Here is a 21,263-nt window from a genome sequence, read left to right as displayed (position 1 = left end):
CATTGATTTACACATGCAGCTTTAAAATAGAAAGATCTATGGACTTAAACTCATATATGGAATGGATTAGAACTTCTTTTGAGTCTCAATTTTACGAATATATGTTGTCTTACTGTTTTATACCTAATATTAATGATTGTAACATGGTCAATACAGGTCAACCAGCTACCTTGCTTTCTTATGCCGAGTGATTTGTGTTTTGGTATCCCCTCTGATAAATATTTCATTATTGATAACAGAGGGGTTCTCCAGATGTTACTGGATTACACCTCTCATCATTCCTTCTCATTGGCCGTTCCAGTGTTAGAAACTCAAGTATATCAGCTAGGCACCAAATGGTTCCTTAAACCAGGGTTAGAGTTGCCAAAATGGAATGCCTGGTTGCCATTTTGGAGCCAGATGGCTCAAAAGTTGTATTTTTCAATACAACTTTTTAGTTCCTAAGTTTCATTCTGATTGTGCAGACAAAATATAACAAAATATAACTACAGGATGTGTTGCTAGTGCGTGAAAACAGTCAAGATCCAGGCATGCACCTCCAGATAGTGGAGGCGTCAGGTGCCATCCTGGCAATTGGGCATCTTCACTTGGTCACAAGTGGCCGATAGTTAGGTGCAAAATGTGCCTGGCATATTTTGAACGCTGGGCCATTCTGGCTGGGACAGATGGGACTTGTAGTCTCCAACATCTGGAGGGCACCGTGTTGGTGACCACAATGGGCACTCTGTGTAGAGCCAGTGAAATGGACAGAAATATAGGTACAGTGGTACCCCGCAAGACGAATGCCTTGCAAGACGGAAAACCCGCTAGACGAAAGGGTTTTCCGTTTTTTGATGCGCTTCGCAGGACGAATTTCCCCATGGGCTTGCTTCGCAAGACAAAAATGTCTTGCGAGTCTTGAGATTTTTTTTCGCTCCCCACCCCCTTTTTCTAAGCCGCTAAGCCGCTAATAGCCTTTTAGCAGCTAATCCGCTAATCCCATAAGCCTTTAATAGCCGCTAAACCGCTAATAGCGCTAATCAGCTAAGCCGCTAATAGGGTTGCTTCGCAAGATGAAAAAACCGCTAGCGGAAGAGACTCGCGGAACGAATTAATTTCGTCTTGCGAGGCACCACTGTACTCCTGAGAAATAATTAGATGTTGTCCAAAAATAGTTTTTTAGACTGTGTATGCTATTTTCTCAAGGTATCAAAACTCTCTAAACGAAGACCATGGCATGCATATTGAACAACAGCTGTAGGTGAAACAGAAGTCTTAACATGACTTCTAGGAAATGATCAAATTAATCTCTAAGGGAAAGGAGTTCCACAGCTATGCAACAGAAGCAGCAGGAACAAAAAATAATGTTCTTTCCTGTTCTTACTTGGCAGGTTACTCAAGAGGTCATTTGCCTGACTAAGGATATAATGGGACATAAAGGAAAAAGCAGAAACAACAAGAGGAGGAGAAGCAGAAGAAGTTTGGATCAAAGCATTAAACCCTATGATGAAAACACAGCACAATATAAATACAATCCAATCAGATAAAACTGTGTAATTAAAAATTGATATGCAGAAAGTGATAATAAGCAAATCACTGAATAAAGTGGAGATAGGTGAGAAAGCACAGCCTCTGAGAAAACTGTGGAATTCCACACTGTGGAATTGGCGATGTAAAGTGAAATTATTGTTTGGTGAGAAAATGAATAAAAATTATATTAAAAAAAATAAAAGTAAACTACAACTCCCAGGATTCTTTTGGGGCGGAAATGATGACAGTGAAACACTCGATATAAATTCACAGTGTGGAATGTTGTTGTTGCTTTTTTTGTCCCATTGCTTTAGATGTAGCATTTTCAAAGAGGATTAAGAAGCATAAGTGTTCTTTGGACTTGTAATCAAGGGTCTGAATTGGTCCTGAGTTATTATGACTAATCTTGTTTGCATTAGAGTGGATCCAAATTATTTTTTGGACTACAAAGTCTTAGTATTTCAACAACTCCATTACACTTGAGATTAGGAGTCTTCCCTTTTCCAAGGCTAAACTCAACAGCTGATGTGCCAAGGTTCAGGTACAAGCAAAAGTGGCCTGCACCTTTGCTTTCTGCCACCTTGAAGTCTATGACTTGAGAAGATCGGCGCATCCTGCTTTTCTCATCTGAAAGCAGTGGGTGGGGACAGTACTGTTTGCAAAGAGAGAAAAAACACCCAACAACATAATGAAAACCCATGAGGCATGTAACAGCTTACTTGCAGATGTTTCAAACCTTAAGTCTTGATTGTTTAAAATGTGTCTAGGTTTCCCTTCACAATTTAATTTCCTGGCAAATGTTTAAACTCACTTTCGACCTGCATGTCAAACATTGCAGGCATCCTGCTGCAAATGATTTTATGGAAATAGTACACTTTTATATGCCAATTCTGACCAAAATTAAACCAGGCAAAATGGAAATAATTCTGCTGGATAGGTGGGGATTACACGTGGTGCCTTTGTTTACGAACAGAGCTGCAGGATAAAAATAGGCATCAGAATATTGTGAACAACATGTCATTGGGCCTCTGTGCACAGTGGAAAGAACATGAAGGGTGTGTCTAAAATAAGAAAACAGCCTCTTTTAGAGGTAAAACAAAAAATATCCCCCAACTTTAAACAAATGACAGCCTGCTTGAGCTGGTATTTGCACATACCCCGAAAAACTTCAAGATAGTTCAACAATTCAATCTATTCACGTTTACAGTTTATTGCTCTGCTTAGTAGAAGGATAAAACAAATTGTTCTGTTGCTTTTCTATTCCCAGGTCTCACAGTTCATCCTTCATGAATATTAAAGGATGATTTCTTTGATCCATACTCTAAATATGAAATGCAAATCACCAAGTGCTTGCTTGTAATTTATCATATGATAAGTTCTGAACTTTGCAATACATTTCTATTATCAATAATCAAGTCAAGAAGCAACATAACACAGAACCACCCAAGTTCTATAACCTAAAAGCTAGGAAACCCACAAAAACAGCAGAATAAAAATGGTAAATGGTCATGGGTAAAAAGATTCTTGCTTTGCAGAGGGTTGCACTAGATGACCCTTGTGGTCCGTTCCAGCTCTATGATTCTGTGAGTCAGTGAAAAAGCACATCAAAGCATGGGTGCCATCCCTAAGAAGGCCCTTCCTTTCACTCTAGCAGTTGCCTTTATAGCAAGTAGAAACAATGAGGGAATGCGTGAAGTCATTCCCAGATTCTAAAACTGTCCAAAGCTCGAGCATTTTATGGGACAAACAGAAATACTACGACATGTTCATGGAAAAAAATCTTTCAAGCAGAAAGACAAGAGTTCAAAAAAACAGATTAAGCAAAATTTCTGTAACCACAATTTTTAGCTTTCCTTATACTTGCTTTTGGGGCCTTACATGCATTCATTAAACACAGCCTTAAATACTGAACGGGCTTTTGAAAGAACTATTCTTATGAATCTCAAAACCTCTGGAGGAGAATTGAGGCACAGTTATGCAGTATTTAAAATACATACCACCAGCATGAAAATGCAGTTTAACTGTTTATAAGCTTATAAATCCATGCAATTCTTTCCTCAATTATACTTTTATTCATCCTTTACATAAAAGCACAGTTCTATCTAATGGTCTTATAAAATCCCCCATCACTGTAAAACTGTAGAGACATTGACTGAATAGGAGGAAGAAGGGGTGAGTGGGAATAAGAATTAGAAGGGTCTAGTTAGACGGAATTCACTATAACATAGGATTCCTTTATATATTCAGTCCCTGACATGGTACAGTCTTCCCATGCGATGGTACTACTTTGAATTATCTATACCTGCTTTGGTTTAAAATAAACTCTACATCAAACACATGAACCTCAGGAGAAGCTTTACCATCACAAAAAGGTTTAATGTGGAGGACACTTTTGATTGGGTTAGTGCAAGAGAAGACTGTACAACATTCAAACAAATCAATGACCTTACAGAGTTAAAAAAAAAACCCAACAACAACCAAAGGCAAAGCCATCCATGAAAAGTGAGCAAATGGAATACAATTCCAGCACTTTAACTATAGCCCCAAAGCACCAGAATCAATACAGGGCAATAGCAAAAAAGAGTAATCAAACCAAGGCACCTTTACATTGATCATGGCAACTGGGCTTAAAGTTGAGAGCACCCTAACTACAGTGGTACCTCGGGTTACAGACACTTCAGGTTATGCGATTTCGGGTTGCGCACCGCGCCGAACCCGGAAGTACCGGAACGGATTACTTCTGGGTTTTGGCGATTGTGCATGCGCAGAAGCGCTAAATCGTGCTTTGCACATGCGCAGAAAGGCCGAATTGCAAACTACGTGTGCGCAGACGCGGCACTGCAGTTTGCGAACTTTGCAGGTTGTGAACATGCCTCCTGCACAGATCACATTCGCACCCCAAGGTTCCACTGTATTAGCATTCACCAACATCTGGCTGATATATCTTTCTTTAGGCTGGACACCATAAAATCAGAAATACAGTGGTACCTCGGGTTACAGACGCTTCAGGTTACAGACTCCGCTAACCCAGAAATAGTACCTCGGGTTAAGAACTTTGCTTCAGGATGAGAACAGAAATCGCGCGGCGGCAGCGGGAGGCTCCATTAGCTAAATTGGTGCTTCAGGTTAAGAATGGAGGTCCGTTCTTAACCCGAAACTGTTCCTAACCTGAAGCACCACTTTAGCTAATGTGGCCTCCCACTGCCGCTGCACTGCTGCTTCATGATTTCTGTTCTCATCCTGAAGCAAAGTGCTTAACCCGAGGTACTATTTCTGGGTTAGCGGAGTCTGTAACCTGAAGCGTCTGTAACCTGAAGCATCTGTAACCAGAGGTACCACTGTACTGTTTTTTTAGACAGTATATTTATGTGCTCAAGAATCCTTCATCTGACCCCTCATGAGTATGTGGTTGCCCATGCACATAATTTGTCGCAGGCTTACAATTTGAGGGTCAGATTGTTTTTGCTTGTTTGTTTTATCATTCTTGTCCTTTCTTTTTCTATCAGATCACAAAAACAATTCCTAGAAGAAAATCTCTGCACTTTTCTTCTTGGACACAGAAATGTAAGTTTATCACAATTAAATTTTTTTTAAAGAATAATGTTTTTCTGCTGGAAGCGGGAACTGTGACCCAAAAGTATTACTCTGAGTGGGTGGGATGACACTTGGAAAACCCGTAGATAGATAGAGATAAATAGCATCTGTTTTGACATGTTCCTGCCTTGTTTGCACCACAGAGCAGTGGAGGAAAGTCATATGGATCTATCTCATGATCATGAAGTATGGGTAAAGGGTCATCTGCTGATTATTAAGGACAAGGGGGAAGACAACAAGCACAGTTAAGTCTGGAACATAAAATGGGCAGGATACAGACTTTGCTCCTCTGGGGATGCTTCTACCAGTGGAAGGGACACTTTCCCCAATCACCCCTGCCCTCTCTGCAGCCCTGGCTTCACCAGCCACACTGTTCCAGAGGATTAGGAGGCTATCCCGAACTGTATGGGGATGGTGCTAGAGGCTGCAAGGGGGAAAGGAATCAGCAAAACTCAGCTGGATTGAAAACCTTCAGCAGATAGTAGGAGTCTTTTCATACCCCGGCAGTGAAGTCTATATCCAGCCCAAAGAAAGCAGCAATCTGAGTTATTCTATTAAAATCCCACAAGCAAATAATTACCAATAATTTTCTGGAGGAGGTGTGTGTCTCCCCCCCTCCCTGAGCTTTAGGGAATCCAAGCTATCCATTCAAGAGACAGCAAACGATGCAACTTTCACAATGCAACTACGTACCACAGGCCAATCCGTTCAAAATACTATTTCTTGTATATTCTCTCTTGATTGCTTTTCAGTATCACTAGCCTTAATTCTCATTGAGTGAATTGTGTAGTCATGTTTTAAAGTCTTCTCTGCAGTGGCACCGTGTTTGTGAAATGCCCTCCCCTTGAAAGCCCAGCTGGTGCCAACATTATCATTTGCTTGCCCAGGCAGTTCAAATATTTTAGTTGGTAAGGAGGCAACCCTATGGCAAGATGGGGTGAACATCTAAGGATACAGGGGACCTCCAGTTCAGCCAGCTGACTCCCAGCTAAGCCAGGGTTAAGTCCCTAACCCCAGCTCAGCCAAATATATGCCGGTGCAATTTGCTCAGCTAAGCTCAGCCTTATGCTGGCTGAGTCAAGGCCAGTGTAAGTCTTCAAAGGGGGGCATTCTGGGGGTGTGGTTGGGTAGGACTACAGAGGGAGAACTTGGGCTGCATCGTAAGCTTGTTCAGCTCAGTCACACCGCCTGGAAACCTGGTAGGATACTACAGTATTTTTAATGCCAGGCTTAGGTACAACAGCAGCAGCAATAGCAGCCCCACGGCTGAATGGGGTTTGGATCTGGTGCACTTTATGCTGGCTTAATTTATACCGTCTTGCTTTACTCCAGCTTCTTTTGCTCCCATAGTGTTCTATGGCAGCTGTTACAATTGTTTGATGAAGGGTTTAGGGTTTTTATTACTGTGCATTATACGATTTTTGTTTTATTTTATGCATTATATAGATGAAGGGCAGGCGACAAATTTTTCAAAGAAATGACTAAATATTCTAATATAGTGTTACTGGTGGTTAAGTAGCTTGAGGTCCTTCTTCCTTTGCATTTTATTTCATTTCCAATGTTAAGGTCAGCGACAGATTCCTATTTAAGCAAAACAACGATCCATTCAAATACCATGAGCAGCTTTCCTCACTTGTAAAAGTGATCAGGCGTCGAAAAGTTGGCAGTACTGGGTTTTGCTTTTCATTCCAGAAGCTCAGAAACGTTGTTGCCTTGGTTTCATTCAGTCTAATTCTCAGGCTGCCTTTTTTTTTTTTACCCATCAGACTGTTTAAGCAGCCAGATTGCAAACCAGCAAAACATAAAAAGTAGGAAGTAATCAGAGTCGCTGCTTTCCATCTTTGTTTCATTCCATGAGCAGAATTTTTTACCCACTCACAACACAGCTGCATCCAAAGTTGACAATTAAAAGAAAAAATGCAGAACACAACAGCTGGCGATGTCCCCTTCCACTTTTTCACTGTGCCACTAGGGTATGGATTAATTTAAAGAACTTAAAAGTTTAGTAGTGGCATTTACATGCTACATTCTGCGTTTGGTCAGCCCTGTAGCTAAAGGACAGTCCACTCCTCTGCCACCACTGTCCCATAGCTCATCCTTCGTCAGCCTGATGCCATCCAGTTGCTTTGGACGACAACTCCCTTCGGCATGGGCTAGTCAGGATCGATCCGAGTTGTAGCCCAAAACATCTGGACTACTTTGATTATTTAATTTCCACATTTCTAAGTGGCTGACAAGTGACTGAAGCAACAACAGACTTAACTTAAAATATTACAAAAACACACAGTTACATTTACAAATGTTACGCTAATACAAAGTTACTAAAATATAGCCATTAGTATCGATTCATTTCCCTTCCTGACATACCCTGCATCTCAGCCTCTGGGTTCTTAAGTCTCTAACTCTGGACTTGCTTTTTACAGGCAGACCCAAGTTGGATGGCGCTTCCTCGGGCTGCCAACAGGTGTGTCTCATTCAGCTGCTCTCTCCACATCCAGTTTCAGGTACAGCAGGTTTGTGGAGTTTCCCAGGCGGTCCAGAGGATGGGGAAAGGCTCCCCCTCCACACACAGCTCTTTCTTCACCTCTATCTTCCTCCTCCTCTAGCTCCTATACCCAGTAGGTATAGGGTTGCAACCTTAAGCACTTAATGATCCACTGGTTTCTTATACAGTGGTACCTGGCAAGACGAAAAACTCGCAAGACGAAAGAGTTTTTTGTTTTTTGAGTTGCTTTGCAAGATGAATTTCCCTATGGGCTTGCTTCGCAAGACGAAAACGTCTTGCGCCTTTTTCTTAAAACTGTCAATGCATTCCTATGGGAAACCGTCAATGCATTTCCTATGGGAAACCGTGCTTCGCAAGACGAAAAATTCACAAGACGAAAAAACTCGCAGAATGAATTAATTTCGTCTTGCGAGGCACCACTGTATTCCCTAAGGCAGAGGTTTTCCATCGGTGTGCCCTGGCACCCTTGGGTGATTGGGTCAGACGTGACTGGTCAGAAGGAGGGCTCTCCTTCTCTCTCTCTCTTCACGTCAACTATCTTACCTGCATATCTGCAAATCTTTCTCTCTTTATCTGTCTGTCTCTTTTCTCTGGCCTGACCTGAGTCCTGCTCTTCCTCCTGCTGCTCGCACTTACACACATGCCAAAAACTGCACCTGAAAAGGGGTGGTTGTGGGCCAGAATGGGGGGCAAAGCAAAGTGGGGCCGGTACAGAACAAGGGAATCCCTGCTTAAATGTGTCCTGTAATGGAACCCCAGTGTAAATGGCTCCCACATGGTCAAGGGCACCAGCATGGACTCAAAAAGGTTGAAAACCACTGCCCTAAGGTAAGAACTGCATGTTAAACTATCAAACACGTTTCCCAAAGGCATGTATTTGGCTTAACAAAAAACTGAAGGAGAGGAGGGAATCTCAAGGGGGAAATCAGTTAGAAGGATCTGCAGGGGAGATCAGCAAGCTTCCAATTACATTACTGCTGCCATGAGTGCTGGAAGAAAGACCTGCTCCCTGCTGCAAAGCTCATTTCCACATCTCCAAGGCTCAGACTCACTTTGAACAGCTAAAAGAGGCTCCTGAGAGGCCACTGGGACATTGCTGGAATAACTCTTAAGGTAAAGGTAAAGGGACCCCTGACCATTAGGTCCAGTTGTGGCCGACTCTGGGGTTGCGGCGCTCATCTCGCTTTATTGGCCGAGGGAGCCGGCGTACAGCTTCTAGGTCATGTGGCCAGCATGACTAAGCCGCTTCTGGTGAACCAGAGCAGCACACGGAAACGCTGTTTACCTTCCCACCAGAGCGGTACCTATTTATCTACTTGCACTGACGTGTTTTCGAACTGCTAGGTTGGCAGGAGGGAAGAACTCTTAGGTTGGGGCAATTGGCTAAAATGTTTTAAATGGTTCTAATTTTAGTTCCTCTATTTTGTTTTTGTCCAGTTGGTGTTGGTTAAATGTTTAGTTAGATTGGTTGTTGTTGTTGTTGTTTTCTATTGATCTATTGGCTTGTTGATTGTATAGGCTATTTTGTTTTTTAATGTTTGATGTTTTGTTGTGTTTTTATATAAGCTGTAAGCTGCCCAGAGTGGCTGAGGAAACCCAGCCAGATGGGCGGGATATAAATTAAAACAACAACAACTATTATTATTATTATTATTATTATTATTATACATTGCCAATTTCCTCACACCAAGCTCTTTCTGGTCTCAAAGCCTGGTTAGGGGGAAACAATTTTAAAAAACCAGCCCTGTGTGGAAGCCAATTCCTAGGGAGATTTAACATTACAAGGGGTAAGAATGTGTTTGCTTTGTAATACGTAATTCTGCCCTCAGGTGCATCTAGTTTTCCTTGCATCATAGACTATAACTACACACTGCAAACCTTTTTATTTAAAATTTAGTAACTGTCACCCTGGGTATCCTGTTAGACTGGTTAACTGTTAGTTACTCTATATAAACTTCTTCTGAGTCATCACCCATCCATAGGGCTCAAAGCAGATAACAAGAACAAAGATTTAAATATTGTACCACACTCATTGAGATACATTTGATGTAAAATCCAGAGTTCCTGTAGTTTGTTAAAAAAGAAAAAGAAAAAATGTTTGAATAATAGCAATTGCGTTTTGAGGGGTGAGGAAAACTCAGAAAGTGCTTTTCTTTCCTGACTTTGACGTAAAGGTTTTACAACATATTAAAGGCACCACACACAAACCGACAGCTTGGCTATGTCACGCTCAGTAAAATCCCCAAAATTTCGGTTTCCAATTGCAATGTTTCTGCCATCAACATAAAGACAATTATGAGAAAGATTGTCAACAGAAAGTCATTTGGTACATATTACTGCATAAGGAAGGCAGCTGAAAAACTTAAAAACTGTTCCCCATGCCAGCTATGTGTTAGTCGAATGCGTTATTTCTCTATGACCATTTCTCTATGACTTACACTGTATGTTATTGCCCTGTAATGTGACTAGCCTTAGAAGATGTTCTGAATCAGAGTTGAAAAATTCTCCCCACCCCTTAAGATCTAATGGGGGTACAATTGTTTTCAAGGGAACAACTAGTTTAGGAAGGGTCTTTATGGCATGTGCATCTCCTCTGAGAGTAATTTCACCTCCCAAATTACACCCACAAAGGGGGAATGTGGCAGGGAGGGAGTAAGCTTTGATCAGAAACTGACAGTAAATAAATTTCTCGTGTGAATAGCTTGGCTGAAATTGTTTCGGCCTTCACTGTTTGATTATTAACAATTCTGAGCAGGCAGAATTCTAAACATTTGTTTTTTAGAGTTGTCAGAGCGGCAGCCTGAAAACTCTTTCCCCCTTCAAAGCTGCCGACATGGCCACTGAGGCGTTGGGTGGGAGGCAGGACTCGGCTGCCACTGCTAAGCCAGAAGCAATGGAAGAGGAAGGCCCCAAGTCCTCACTGGACAGCACTGAGAGGCGGATAGGGATGGAGGAGAAATCTGTTTCAAATGCATTAATATATAAAGGTTGGCACTTCCAACCTGATCAGGCTTTGACTGCATCAGACTGCCTCTTCCACTGAGCACCTGCTTATGTCTGAGGTGGGGTGTGGGTGTGTGAAAATCTATGCAAAACTGTATGCAAAAAATACAAACTTTATACATACCTAAGGGCCAAGTCCCATACTTTCTGCAGCATAATTTTATTAGTATACATGTGTGTTAGTATTTTTATACAGGTTTTATACACTGTTGTATGCACCTGTTTATATGCTAGTTATTTTAGGAAACCCTAAAGGGAATGCATGTATAATATGAAACATGTATGATGTTGGCATCCATCTGTCTCGAGAGACAATGGAGTGTGCCTCTGGGGGTGAAAATTAGTATAATTCTCCGCATCCTGAGCCTCTCATCCCTCATCCCAGAGAATCTCACCATAAGATTGTCCCCTTAGTGGAGAGTAGGAAAAATTCTATCATTGCTCTAGTCTAAAGCTCTAGTCTATCTATTGCTCCATTCGTGGACATCAGTTAAATATTATTATTTGTCTCACAGGTACACCTACATTACAAATGTAAACTATTGTCCATATGGGATTCCTAAGAGAAAAGCTAGTTTCTGGAGACTGCTGAAAATGTTTTTTATCCTTAGCCTGTTGGGAGAGTTATAATAGTTAAAACAGATCTGAAACTGTTTTAAAATATATATTGTATACACAGGCAGTCTTTTACAGCTAGCTTAATGTATACAACTGCAGAAACCTGAATCAATCTTAAGAGTCACGACTTTGGTAGTCTATTCAGCTAGTACTGTATGCTTAAATGTTTTTAACTAATACTGAAGCATTTGCCAATGGACTAGAGTAGATATGAGCTGAAACAAGTATTTCAAATAATTCAAATCACCTAGCCTTGATCCAGAGATATGAGATATGCACACTACTTTCTGCATGCTTCCTTATAGATCTAGTCTCTGAAACTTTTGGCATTTAAAAAACAACCCCTGAACTCTTCAGATTCAGTGAAAATGAAGTTGTCTTGAACCATAGGTTGGATTCTGACTAACAGTGAAATCCTATACATGTCCATTCAGAAGTAAGTCTAGTTGGATGGCAATGACTCCCAAGCGAGGTTAGGATCACAGTCAAATAATTAATTCAACTTGGAAAAGTTGTCAAACTGTGTACACTTTCAGGAACAGAGTTCTAAAAATCAAATTGTTAATGAAATCAAAGGACAAATCCCTAATCCATCAACAACATCATTCTGCATTTGCCAAGTATTCCTATATGCTATTCCTCTTGTGGAGAAGATTTACAACATCGCGCACCTCCATCTGTCATATTGTTATACATGGAATGAAAAACACTGTCCCAGAACTGCCCTCAGAAATATGTGTGCTGTGTTGCCAGTAAGCTCAACTCCCTTCTAATGGATACGGTATTTATTACTGTTTGGCCACAGACCTCCAGAACCAGCATTTGCTGCATGGAGATATGAAGTGAAGCATAAACTTTCTTTCCCCATTTGTCTGAGAAAAGGAGGATATGTAGAACAGTTCAGGTCCCAGCTTGCAGAAAACAAAAGGAGGAATTTGTCGCTCAGGTTCAGTTTTTGATTGGTAAATGCCTACAAATAATTAGCAGACACTTCATGCCCGGGTGGCTAGATGCTCTTTAACCAAGCTCCTCTGTCCACTTTTCCTCTTCTTAAATAATCTCCCTGAAAACAAGTATTTGTTTTCAAGAGTCACTTGCATTAAGCTGGAATCAGCTGTTTAGAAACAGCATGCACACCGTTGTTCCCATTGCAAACAAAACACTTTCTTCTTCAATAAGAAAGGTTCATTGTCTGGTCAAATACACCAGAATGAACCCTATAAGCACACTATAAGCAATATGTTTTCCAACCACTGAGATGAATTCAAGAAAAAACAACAACATTCATGCCTTTTGAAACAAGACCTCAGGCCTAAGTCTCCTCTGCTGTATGCCAGTGTTAGACCCATTACAGTCCTAATCATACCTGATAGTTATCTTTAAAACCTTATACAATTCACCTCTGAAAGAAAAGCTGATAATAATAAACAATAATAGTATCATTCTGTTATTTTTGTACTGCTTTCGTTGTTCCTATTACATTTAGCAGCTCACCTTGAGATATGTATGCGGAAGGCGATTAATAAATAATGATAAGAGGAAGATAAGTTTGCAAAAGGTATTTTCTTGAATTGTTAAAACACTTTCAAATGCATTGCAGGACTGCCCAACTTCAGATACAGGGTTCAAATGAAGAGTGTATTAAAATATATATTCAGGTCTTTAAACTCAGCAGTCCCACACACAATTGTGTGCAATTATCTAGCTACAATCTAAGATGGGGAAAAAGAAGAGGGGGAAACTGATGTTACGGCTGCCGTTTCTGAAGGGTTTCTGGTACTCTGTGACCACTGACATTTAGGAGACTGGAACTGCGTGCGTCAGTGACTAGAAAGCACAACAGAAAGTTGGAGAGCACATTAGGCAGTCAGTCAACTGGAACAAAAAGAGAACTACAGTTTAGTAACAGCGGAATAAAAGCATGTAAAAACAGGCCAAACATAAAAGTCTGCAGGATCAGCATATGACTCTAAAAGGCACTTTTCCATCAGAGAGCTTCTCGCTCTCTCCCGCCCCCCCCATAAGCACATCCGAGCACGGCCGTTGCTTATAAAAATGCATGTCTTTGTTAAAAGCCTAATTCCCTTTGATCAGAATGAGCCGGCTTTCCCCAACATGGTGCCCTCCAGATGTTTTTTGGACCACAAAATGTGGCAGCCAGAATAGACAGTTTACTCGCTGGAGCTGAAAAAATGGGATTGTGTGCCACCAGCCTTTAAACCTCCGCACTGGTAGAGAGTTTGCTACTGCGCCCAGTTCTATATAAAGCCCTACACAGCCAGGGCGAGAGGCGCCAATGTTTGAATGGAGTACCTCTCCATTACCTGCTGACCCGTGCTGATCTGTGGGAGAGGATCTGCTTGTAGTTCCATTGACAGCTCTAGTTTACTGTCTGGCAGAGCAGGTCCCTTTTCTACTATGGCTGGACCTCCCCACCGGATGTGGGACTCCCTCCCCCTGGAGATGTACCTGTCCCCGACATTATCTAAGTTAAAACACATTATTGTTTTTTTCATTCAAGGCTTTGGAGATGGCCAATTTAAGAACTGGGCTTCCCCACCCCGCTCCCAGGCTGCAGCTTATGGTATCTATTGGTTCTTTTGCATGATATTGCTGTGGTGTCCATAAATTGTCAATATCAATAAACTGTTTGCGTGCTGCTGCCCTGGGAACTTTCAGACTGAACTGCAAAGGTTATGAATAATATATAAATATATATAAATAGCAAATGATCAGGGATCATGGGAGTTGTGGTCCAAGACATGTGAAACAGACTGGGGGGAAAGCCAAACCATGCAGAATGACCCACCTAGAGAGGTTACAAAGATAGGTGTACCGTATTCTATTCTACTCTACTCTACTCTTTCATTCATTTAATTTCTATACTGCCCTTCATCCAAGGATCACAGGGCAGTTTACAATATAAAAACACCAAAAAATGCACAACATAGTAACAGAAACAATAACAATAATTTCTATATAGAGTTGCAGCACTGTCTGCAGAACAAAGCATTTCAATAGCTTTCCAATGAGTTTTGGAGGTGCTGAAAGGTCACCTCGAAAGAAATGGCACAATCATCAGGAAACAAAAGATGCAGAGCCAGTTGTGGATCCAGGCTGCAGGTATCCAAAACTTCTAGCTGCTGTGTATCTACACTATAGTGGTACCTTCGTTGTCAAACTTAATCAATTCTAGGAGTCCGTTCGACTCCCAGAACCATTTGAAAACCAAGGTGCGGCTTCTGATGGGCTGCAGGAGCTTCCTTGCACTCAATCGGAAGCCGCAGAAGTTGAGTCGGACATTCGGCTTCCAAAAAACCTTCACAAACCGGAATACTCATTTCCGGATTTGCGGCATTTGGGAACCGATTTGTTCAGGAGCCAAGCCATTCGAGAACCAAGGTACCACTGTACTGTCTTCAAGTGGTTTACTAGTCACACTTTCTTCCCCCTTGGAAGCAGTGATGTGGGATTTCTGGAAAACTTCTGAATAGGATTTTTTTACCCACCGTACATAAATTTATAGGAAATCTTCTGGTGTTCTGGAGAATAATCTAATTTAGCAAGTGGAAGTTGCCAGACTTTTCTTAAACCATACATTGTTCCTAACAAAACATACAAAACTGAAAATTTTCTATGGAAAAGCCCCACATCGCTGTTAGGAAACTGCAGTTCGAAAGGATCTTTAACATTCTTCACCAACCTACAATTCCCAGGACTATTTTTTGGGGAGGAAACCTTACCTAAATTCCTGTAGATATATCTCCTCAACATGCCAAAATTCTATTCCAAAGACAGAATAGATGGAGGCTCTGGACACAGTATAAATGTTGGCTTTGTTGCCTAACTTATTCCACCTAGTTGTTGCTTGGTAAAAGAACTTTGCATTCACCAAAGTGCTACAGAAAGCAAACAAGTGGTGACTCCACCAAAATCTGTAGAGGGCTTCTATTCAGTGTTCCGGCCAATCCATTCCATCTCCTGTTCCAGGTTTTACACACACACACACACACCCCAACAGTTGGCCAACAGTTATCTTTGGGCTTCTTCCCACCTGAGTTGTTTGGGAGTTTTTAAGTTTGCAAGCTTTAGGGGTTCCTGCAAACCAGCTGGCATTGTCCTTTTGTGCATTGATGATGCAATTTAAGGAGCAGTGTTAAAGAACTGAAATGACTATCAGTAGATAAAAAAGATACCCCAATGAGATCTGAAACCAGTACAAATAACCAACACTGTCTTGTGGGTTTCCCATAGGAACTGTCACTGTGTGAAAAGTGTTGGATTTGACATGCCTTTTGTCTGATTTGGCAGGGCTGTTTGCTCACTAGTAGGTGTGTTTTTTATTAGGTACTGAGCATGCAGGTATCTTCTAGCTAATACCTTCCAGCTAAGAAATGTTCCGAAGACTATGCCATGCATGCAGGCAAAAACAAGGAGTCCCGTCCTCCCATGTAACAGGCTACTAATACAAATGTAGACTTGTCACTTAACTGCATAAATATACTTAAATGCATTTCTGTTGGTTTTAAGGTTACTCCCCCCCCCCCCGCCCTTTGGAACACCTCAAACCCTTAAGAAGAGCCACATGCTGGGCTCTGAAGAGCAGCACTCTGAGAGTTGCCGACATGCAGTATACTCAAGCATCTCCACACTTCAGTTGCAGAGGAAAGTGCCTTCCAAGAAAAATACAAGTTTGCCCAAAGGTAATCACCTTTCAGATCAAGTCAGATTCCTAATTCATGAACAGCTTGTCTGCTTTCATCACTTCAAAAGAAAGTCATTCTTTATTATAAGCATATTTGGGGGTAGGGGGGAGGTGGTAGACACTGGAAATTAAAACGAAACTGTCCGGTTGGGAAACGTACATTTACTGAATACAGGGAAAGCTACATATTAGTGCCTTGCAGTCCATATTAAGTTTCTACTGTGATTTATGTCTTGTTTGCAAGAGCAATACTGCGGTATTATAGCTGGCATGCAAATCATTTGTGTTCTCATGTGCCACCCAGAAAGTGAGTCACATGTTTCTCTTTCCTCTGGTGAATAATAACCAGTTTGGGGTGGAAGGAAGAATAAAAAGAAGAACTGCTCTCTAGGAGAAAAACACTTCCAAAATACAGAGTTGAGGCACACTAAGTATAGCAGTTCTGGATACGTTTAATTTAAAGGATGTTCTTTGTTCCAGAATACATCAAGCTTCCTTGAATAAAGGGAGTTTATTTTGAAAGAAGGCATTTATTTCAAAACTAGTGCACAGTCCAACATGCATATATATGTATCATTTGATTACTGTGCATCTGGTGGCTGGCAGCTAAATGTGCGAACCAAAGAGAATTGTGTTTGAGGTGATGTGAGGAGACGTTTCCTCTGTGGTGGCCTCTTCACACGTAAGAGTCGTCACTTGATGTGGCAGAGCACATACATGCACCCTGATCCTAAATATGTGCACCAGCTTGTCTTCCAGCAAATACATGGAACATCTCTAAAGAGCATGCATCCCATTAAGAGCTCTGAAGTTGCACTGAAGGCAATGTCCATCTGTTTGCCCTAAGTTCTGCTAAGAGGTACAAAATATGGTATTAGGTTGCTGGCACTGAAACAATCTATTGAGGTAAAAACTAAGGTGGCGCATCCATTAGCAACAAGAGGTGGAGAGAAGATGTTGTGAAGGTCCACAAGAAAAAACAGCAGAGGTTAAAAAATGGATTTTCCTTCCTTTCCAAATACTTTGGTGTGAAGGCAGCCTTGTGAGTAATATGGAAGCTTACTACTCTCTACACAGTTGGATGAATAAAATAGGTCAATGTTAGGTGTACTCTGTTTTAAAATGATTTATATTTTTTTTTTATAATAATAGGAGACATTTGCAGAGCATATATCTTTGTCTCTCAACAACAGAAAATGGGGGTATGTACTATTAACATGGCTTGACTATTTATGAAGCGTAAGTTCATAAACAAAGTAAGCCCACCCTTTGGTCTCAGTCTCATACACAAAAGTTACCCTTCCTTTACCTCTTGTGTTTCTAGTTTTACTTTGTCTACAACTCCATTCTTTCTACCATGAGGACACCTCACTAGTGTCTGCAGCCCAACCCACCAGTTGGGAATCACTGGTTGAATCTAATGATGCAAAAAGATGAGACATACTGGTTAACTGATTCATAAAACAATTATGTGCAAAGAGATACTTATTCAAGATGGAAAAGGATTAGGGTACATTGTTAAAGACAGGTGAAAAGACAGCATATGATCTTCATATGGCAGAGTTCACCCTTCCAGAACACTTCCACTTTCTCTGCCATCACTAATTTCTATACGCAGATTTCAATTTCTTTAAGAACCGCACTCAATCACAACAAAAGCCCTACACTTTCCAAGAACTGGTCACGAAAAGAAACCTATTTGCAGATTTCCTAAAAGGTGTTCATTTCTTCTTTCCCCTTCAAAGAACTCTAGAGAATATTTTTTTAGAAGAAAGTAAACAAAAAACTTATTTCGTTATATCAGCTGCTATAAATATATATATGTAAATATATCTGCTTTCCTTCTTGTAAAAACTTTACCCATCAATACAAGTGTCACCTGCTTAACCTGATTGTGCACCATATGCAAAGACATCCATGTAGAATTTCATTTTTCTCCCAAATAGAAAGATAAACAGAAACAATGGAAGTGTTGTGAGGGGTACCTGCAAGGGTTGTGGCGCGCATGCAAACACACACACACACACACACTTGTGCAAGACATGGTCTAAAATAAACAAGGTGCAGATAATGAGGGTTCCACTGTGCTATGTAGTCATAATACAATTTCAGTAGCATTTTTCCTCTGCAAGCACAACCAAGAAATAGGCCACACATGACGTGAATTAGCTTCCCCCTCATCATTAGTTTTCCTCTCTCATGCTTAAACTGTGACCTCATTTTACCAGCAAATTTCACACAACCTATGAATGACATCAGCGATTAAACCTTGATTGAAACAAGATGGGGAGTTCTCACTGTAACCTGAGAGAGAAAAGCGCAACACAGTCACCTACAGGCTAGAGAGATTTATGGGAACTTTATCACTGCTGAAACACCTCAGTTTTTAAACATCTACTTTCAACACGGCAACTGGCTTTTAAAGTCTGGCGCACTGGAGATAGGAATGATACAGTGTAGGTCCTCTTCTATCGAACACCTGGCAGGTCTATGGTAAGCGGTTATCACATTTTGGACCAGGACAAGCAAACTGCCAGAAACAATTAAGTACCGGAGTCCGTGAATTCTACTGGCGACAACCATGCTTGGAAAACAGCTAGCCAGGCAAGCTAGCTTTGACCCCCACTGCAAGCACGTAGGTAAGGTGTAATATTGAAATAGTGGTAACGAATGCATTTGAAAATGGAAACACAGAAAAACATACCCAGCCTCCATTGTCTTGGATCCAGTTGTCCAGGTGTCTGTTCAGGTAGTCAGTCATCCACACTGTGATATTGTCCACAAGGGGCGACATCTCCCGGCTGACGCTCTCCACGCACATCATGCCACCGAACTCAAAGAACGCCACAATCCTCCCCCAGTTCACCCCGTCTCGGAAGAGCTCTTCGACAACTGCCGCAAAGCGAGCTCTGGCAGTGACCGGGGTCAAGTGCAGCTGTCCAGACATCTGAGCAAAGTCCCTCCTGTAACGCCGCGAAAACTCATCCCCGGCTTGACGTAAAGTTGCGTGGACAACCTGCGGCACAGGGTGCGGTCCGTCAGCCGGGGCGACGTTACTTACAGGCAGCTCGGAAGGATGAGATGCCAGCCTAGCAAGGTTAGGGAAGGTCTCTGCAGCAGCAGGATCTGGAGGAGGAGGAGGAGGAGAAGGAAGGTCTTCTCTGTCTTCACTGGCAACCCAGTCATATCCTTTCTGCGACAGCTTGTAATGGATGTACGTCTGCACTATCTCTCTTGTGTCGTAACCTCTTATCCCAGTCTGAGCCATCATTTATAGCAAGGAGTAGGGCAAAGGAGGGAAAAAATATATGCAGAAGCGGATGGAGTGTCCCCCCTCCCGCCCCCCCAAAAATAAAGCAGCCAGGAATAGTAAGTGCCAGTGTTTATATATAATCCAGTTGTTTCATTCTATGCAGTTCCATTGGTTGAGGTATGGGGGAGTCCTCAGGGTCTCAAAGGTATTTCCGCCTTCCCAGTGTTTTCCTCCTCAGTTTGCGATGCACGGTGGAAACCGGATTTAAAATGCAGCCAGTACTGTATTCCACATGTAATATTTATTATGAAGCGTATTTGCAGAGACGTTCCGTCCTCTGTGTTGAAATGCATCTGAAATAAGAAAATCAGATGCTTATTCAAAGTCAGGTGCATTTCCACACACACACCCCTCCTACATGCTGCTATAGACTAGGACATGAATGAAGGAGACTGCTGGGCACACATTCCAAAAAAACAAACAAACAACCCTGACATCCAATATGTGATTTACTAAAGCAGAGAAACCTCTAATGCAAATTCATGCAAAGCACATTCAACTAAAGACCCTCAACCAGCGCTTAAAGGGAACCAACCACCACGAAATGAAATAAAGTTACCCAAAGCAAATTGCCTGTGGGGAAAAAAACAAACACAAAACACTTACTTGAAATAAATCTACTTTTCTGTCAAGTTTCCTTGCAGGGAAAATAAATAAATAAATCCAAACAGTCTCAGGTCCTCTACAAAAATGAAATGCAGTAGTTTCTTTGATGATTCCCCAAAAAAAGTGGGCTGGGGGGGAGAAAAAGAATAAGGGAAGAGTGCGGAAGATCTTCAGATACCGTTGAGTTGCTATGATTTCCAGGAAGACTCACAAGGCTCCCGTTTGAATGACATTTCCAAAGCTATGCCCCAAGTCTCAGCAATCCCTGCCGCTGAACTTCAGGAAAAGCCCCAAGACGAAAACGAGGAAATTTCTGAAAAGCATCATAAAAAAAAACACCTCATGTTTAAATCCCTGCTGTTTAGATTTCTTTTTAAAAAATGTTTCATTCAGACGCGGATCTCCCTCCACTTAGATGCCACACACACGCGCGCGCAAATCTGGAATGAACCACCTTTTCTACTGCTAAACTCCGGATGGGGAGAGGAAAATACAGTACCCCCCACCATTAAAAAAAACAGCACAGGTTTTTTGTGTGTTGCGCGCGCGTGTGTAATATATAGGGAGAGGAGGAAGAGATCCCAGGAGGCAAAGGGGCGTGTCTCAGAGGTATTAATTGGTCCTGGCCGCCACCCCCCACCCCACCCCCCACTGCCCTTGCTACCCCGGGCAGCCGCGCAATGCTTCCCAGTCACGAGGCGCCTCCTCCTTCTCCAGCCAGGGCTGCAGATTGGATGCGCTGGCTGAGCTGCGTTCGGCTCGGCGCTCCGGCGGCTGTTGGGGAGGTCCCGGGGGCAGGGGAAGCGCACTCGATGCAGAAGCCCAAGGGGGCGGAGAGTCGAGGCGAGCCGCTCTCACGCTCCGGGGCTCAGCAAATGGGGCGGCTTCCCTCTGGCCCCACCTCGCCGTTCATTCAAGAAAAGGGGGGGAAGAGAGAGAGAGAAGAAACAAACAAACCCATTTTTTCTCCTTGTGTTTGCACTCGCTCGCCTCCTCCGACTTGCGTCTTGCTTTTGCACCCGCATTTCGGGGGGTCTGAGGGTGGGTGGTCCACGGTGGGGGGAAAGGCGGCAAACCTGCTTTTCCCCGCGCGCACTCTCTGGAGGTTTTCTTTTCTTTCTTTCCTCCCTCCTTCCCCGCCATTCATTTTTCTTCTTTTGTTTTCATGGGCTTCTTTTTAAATTTTAGGTTATTCAACCCGTGCTCTTAAGGCGCCGTTAAGAGCCATTTTGTGAGAGAAAGAGGGCTTCTAAGCACTCCCCCCCCTACTTAAGGGGGGGGAGCGCATTGCAATAAAACTCGTTTACAGATGGGGAAACTGAGGCAGCAAAAGGATAGGGAGCTACCCAGAAAGCCCATGCATGAGGTGGAACTGAACAAAAATAATAATATAAAATTCAGCGTTGTGG

General features: G+C 42.2%; 1 protein-coding gene across 5 annotated transcripts in view; it reads right to left on the bottom strand.

The window, feature by feature from the left end:
• The window catches only part of BCL2 (BCL2 apoptosis regulator), a 179,374-nt gene extending 158,346 nt beyond the window's left edge, over positions 1-21,028 (bottom strand). For 2 of the 5 annotated variants that reach the window (XM_083449502.1, XM_083449505.1), the window contains exons 1-2: positions 19,855-20,517; positions 18,640-19,541 (exon numbers count right to left, since the gene is read on the bottom strand). In XM_083449502.1, coding sequence (XP_083305628.1) covers positions 18,640-19,206 — 567 coding nt within the window. In that variant the 5' untranslated portion in view covers positions 19,207-19,541; positions 19,855-20,517. The other 3 variants (XM_083449503.1, XM_083449504.1, XM_083449506.1) reach the window with 3 other exon arrangements.
• Between the last annotated feature and the right edge of the window lie 235 nt (positions 21,029-21,263).

The sequence above is a fragment of the Podarcis tiliguerta genome, assembly GCF_965153285.1.
Source record: "Podarcis tiliguerta genome assembly, chromosome: 7".
Taxonomy (NCBI): domain Eukaryota; kingdom Metazoa; phylum Chordata; class Lepidosauria; order Squamata; family Lacertidae; genus Podarcis; species Podarcis tiliguerta.
The sequence above is the reverse complement of the archived record's forward strand: the minus strand, read 5'-3'. Positions and strand labels throughout refer to the sequence as shown.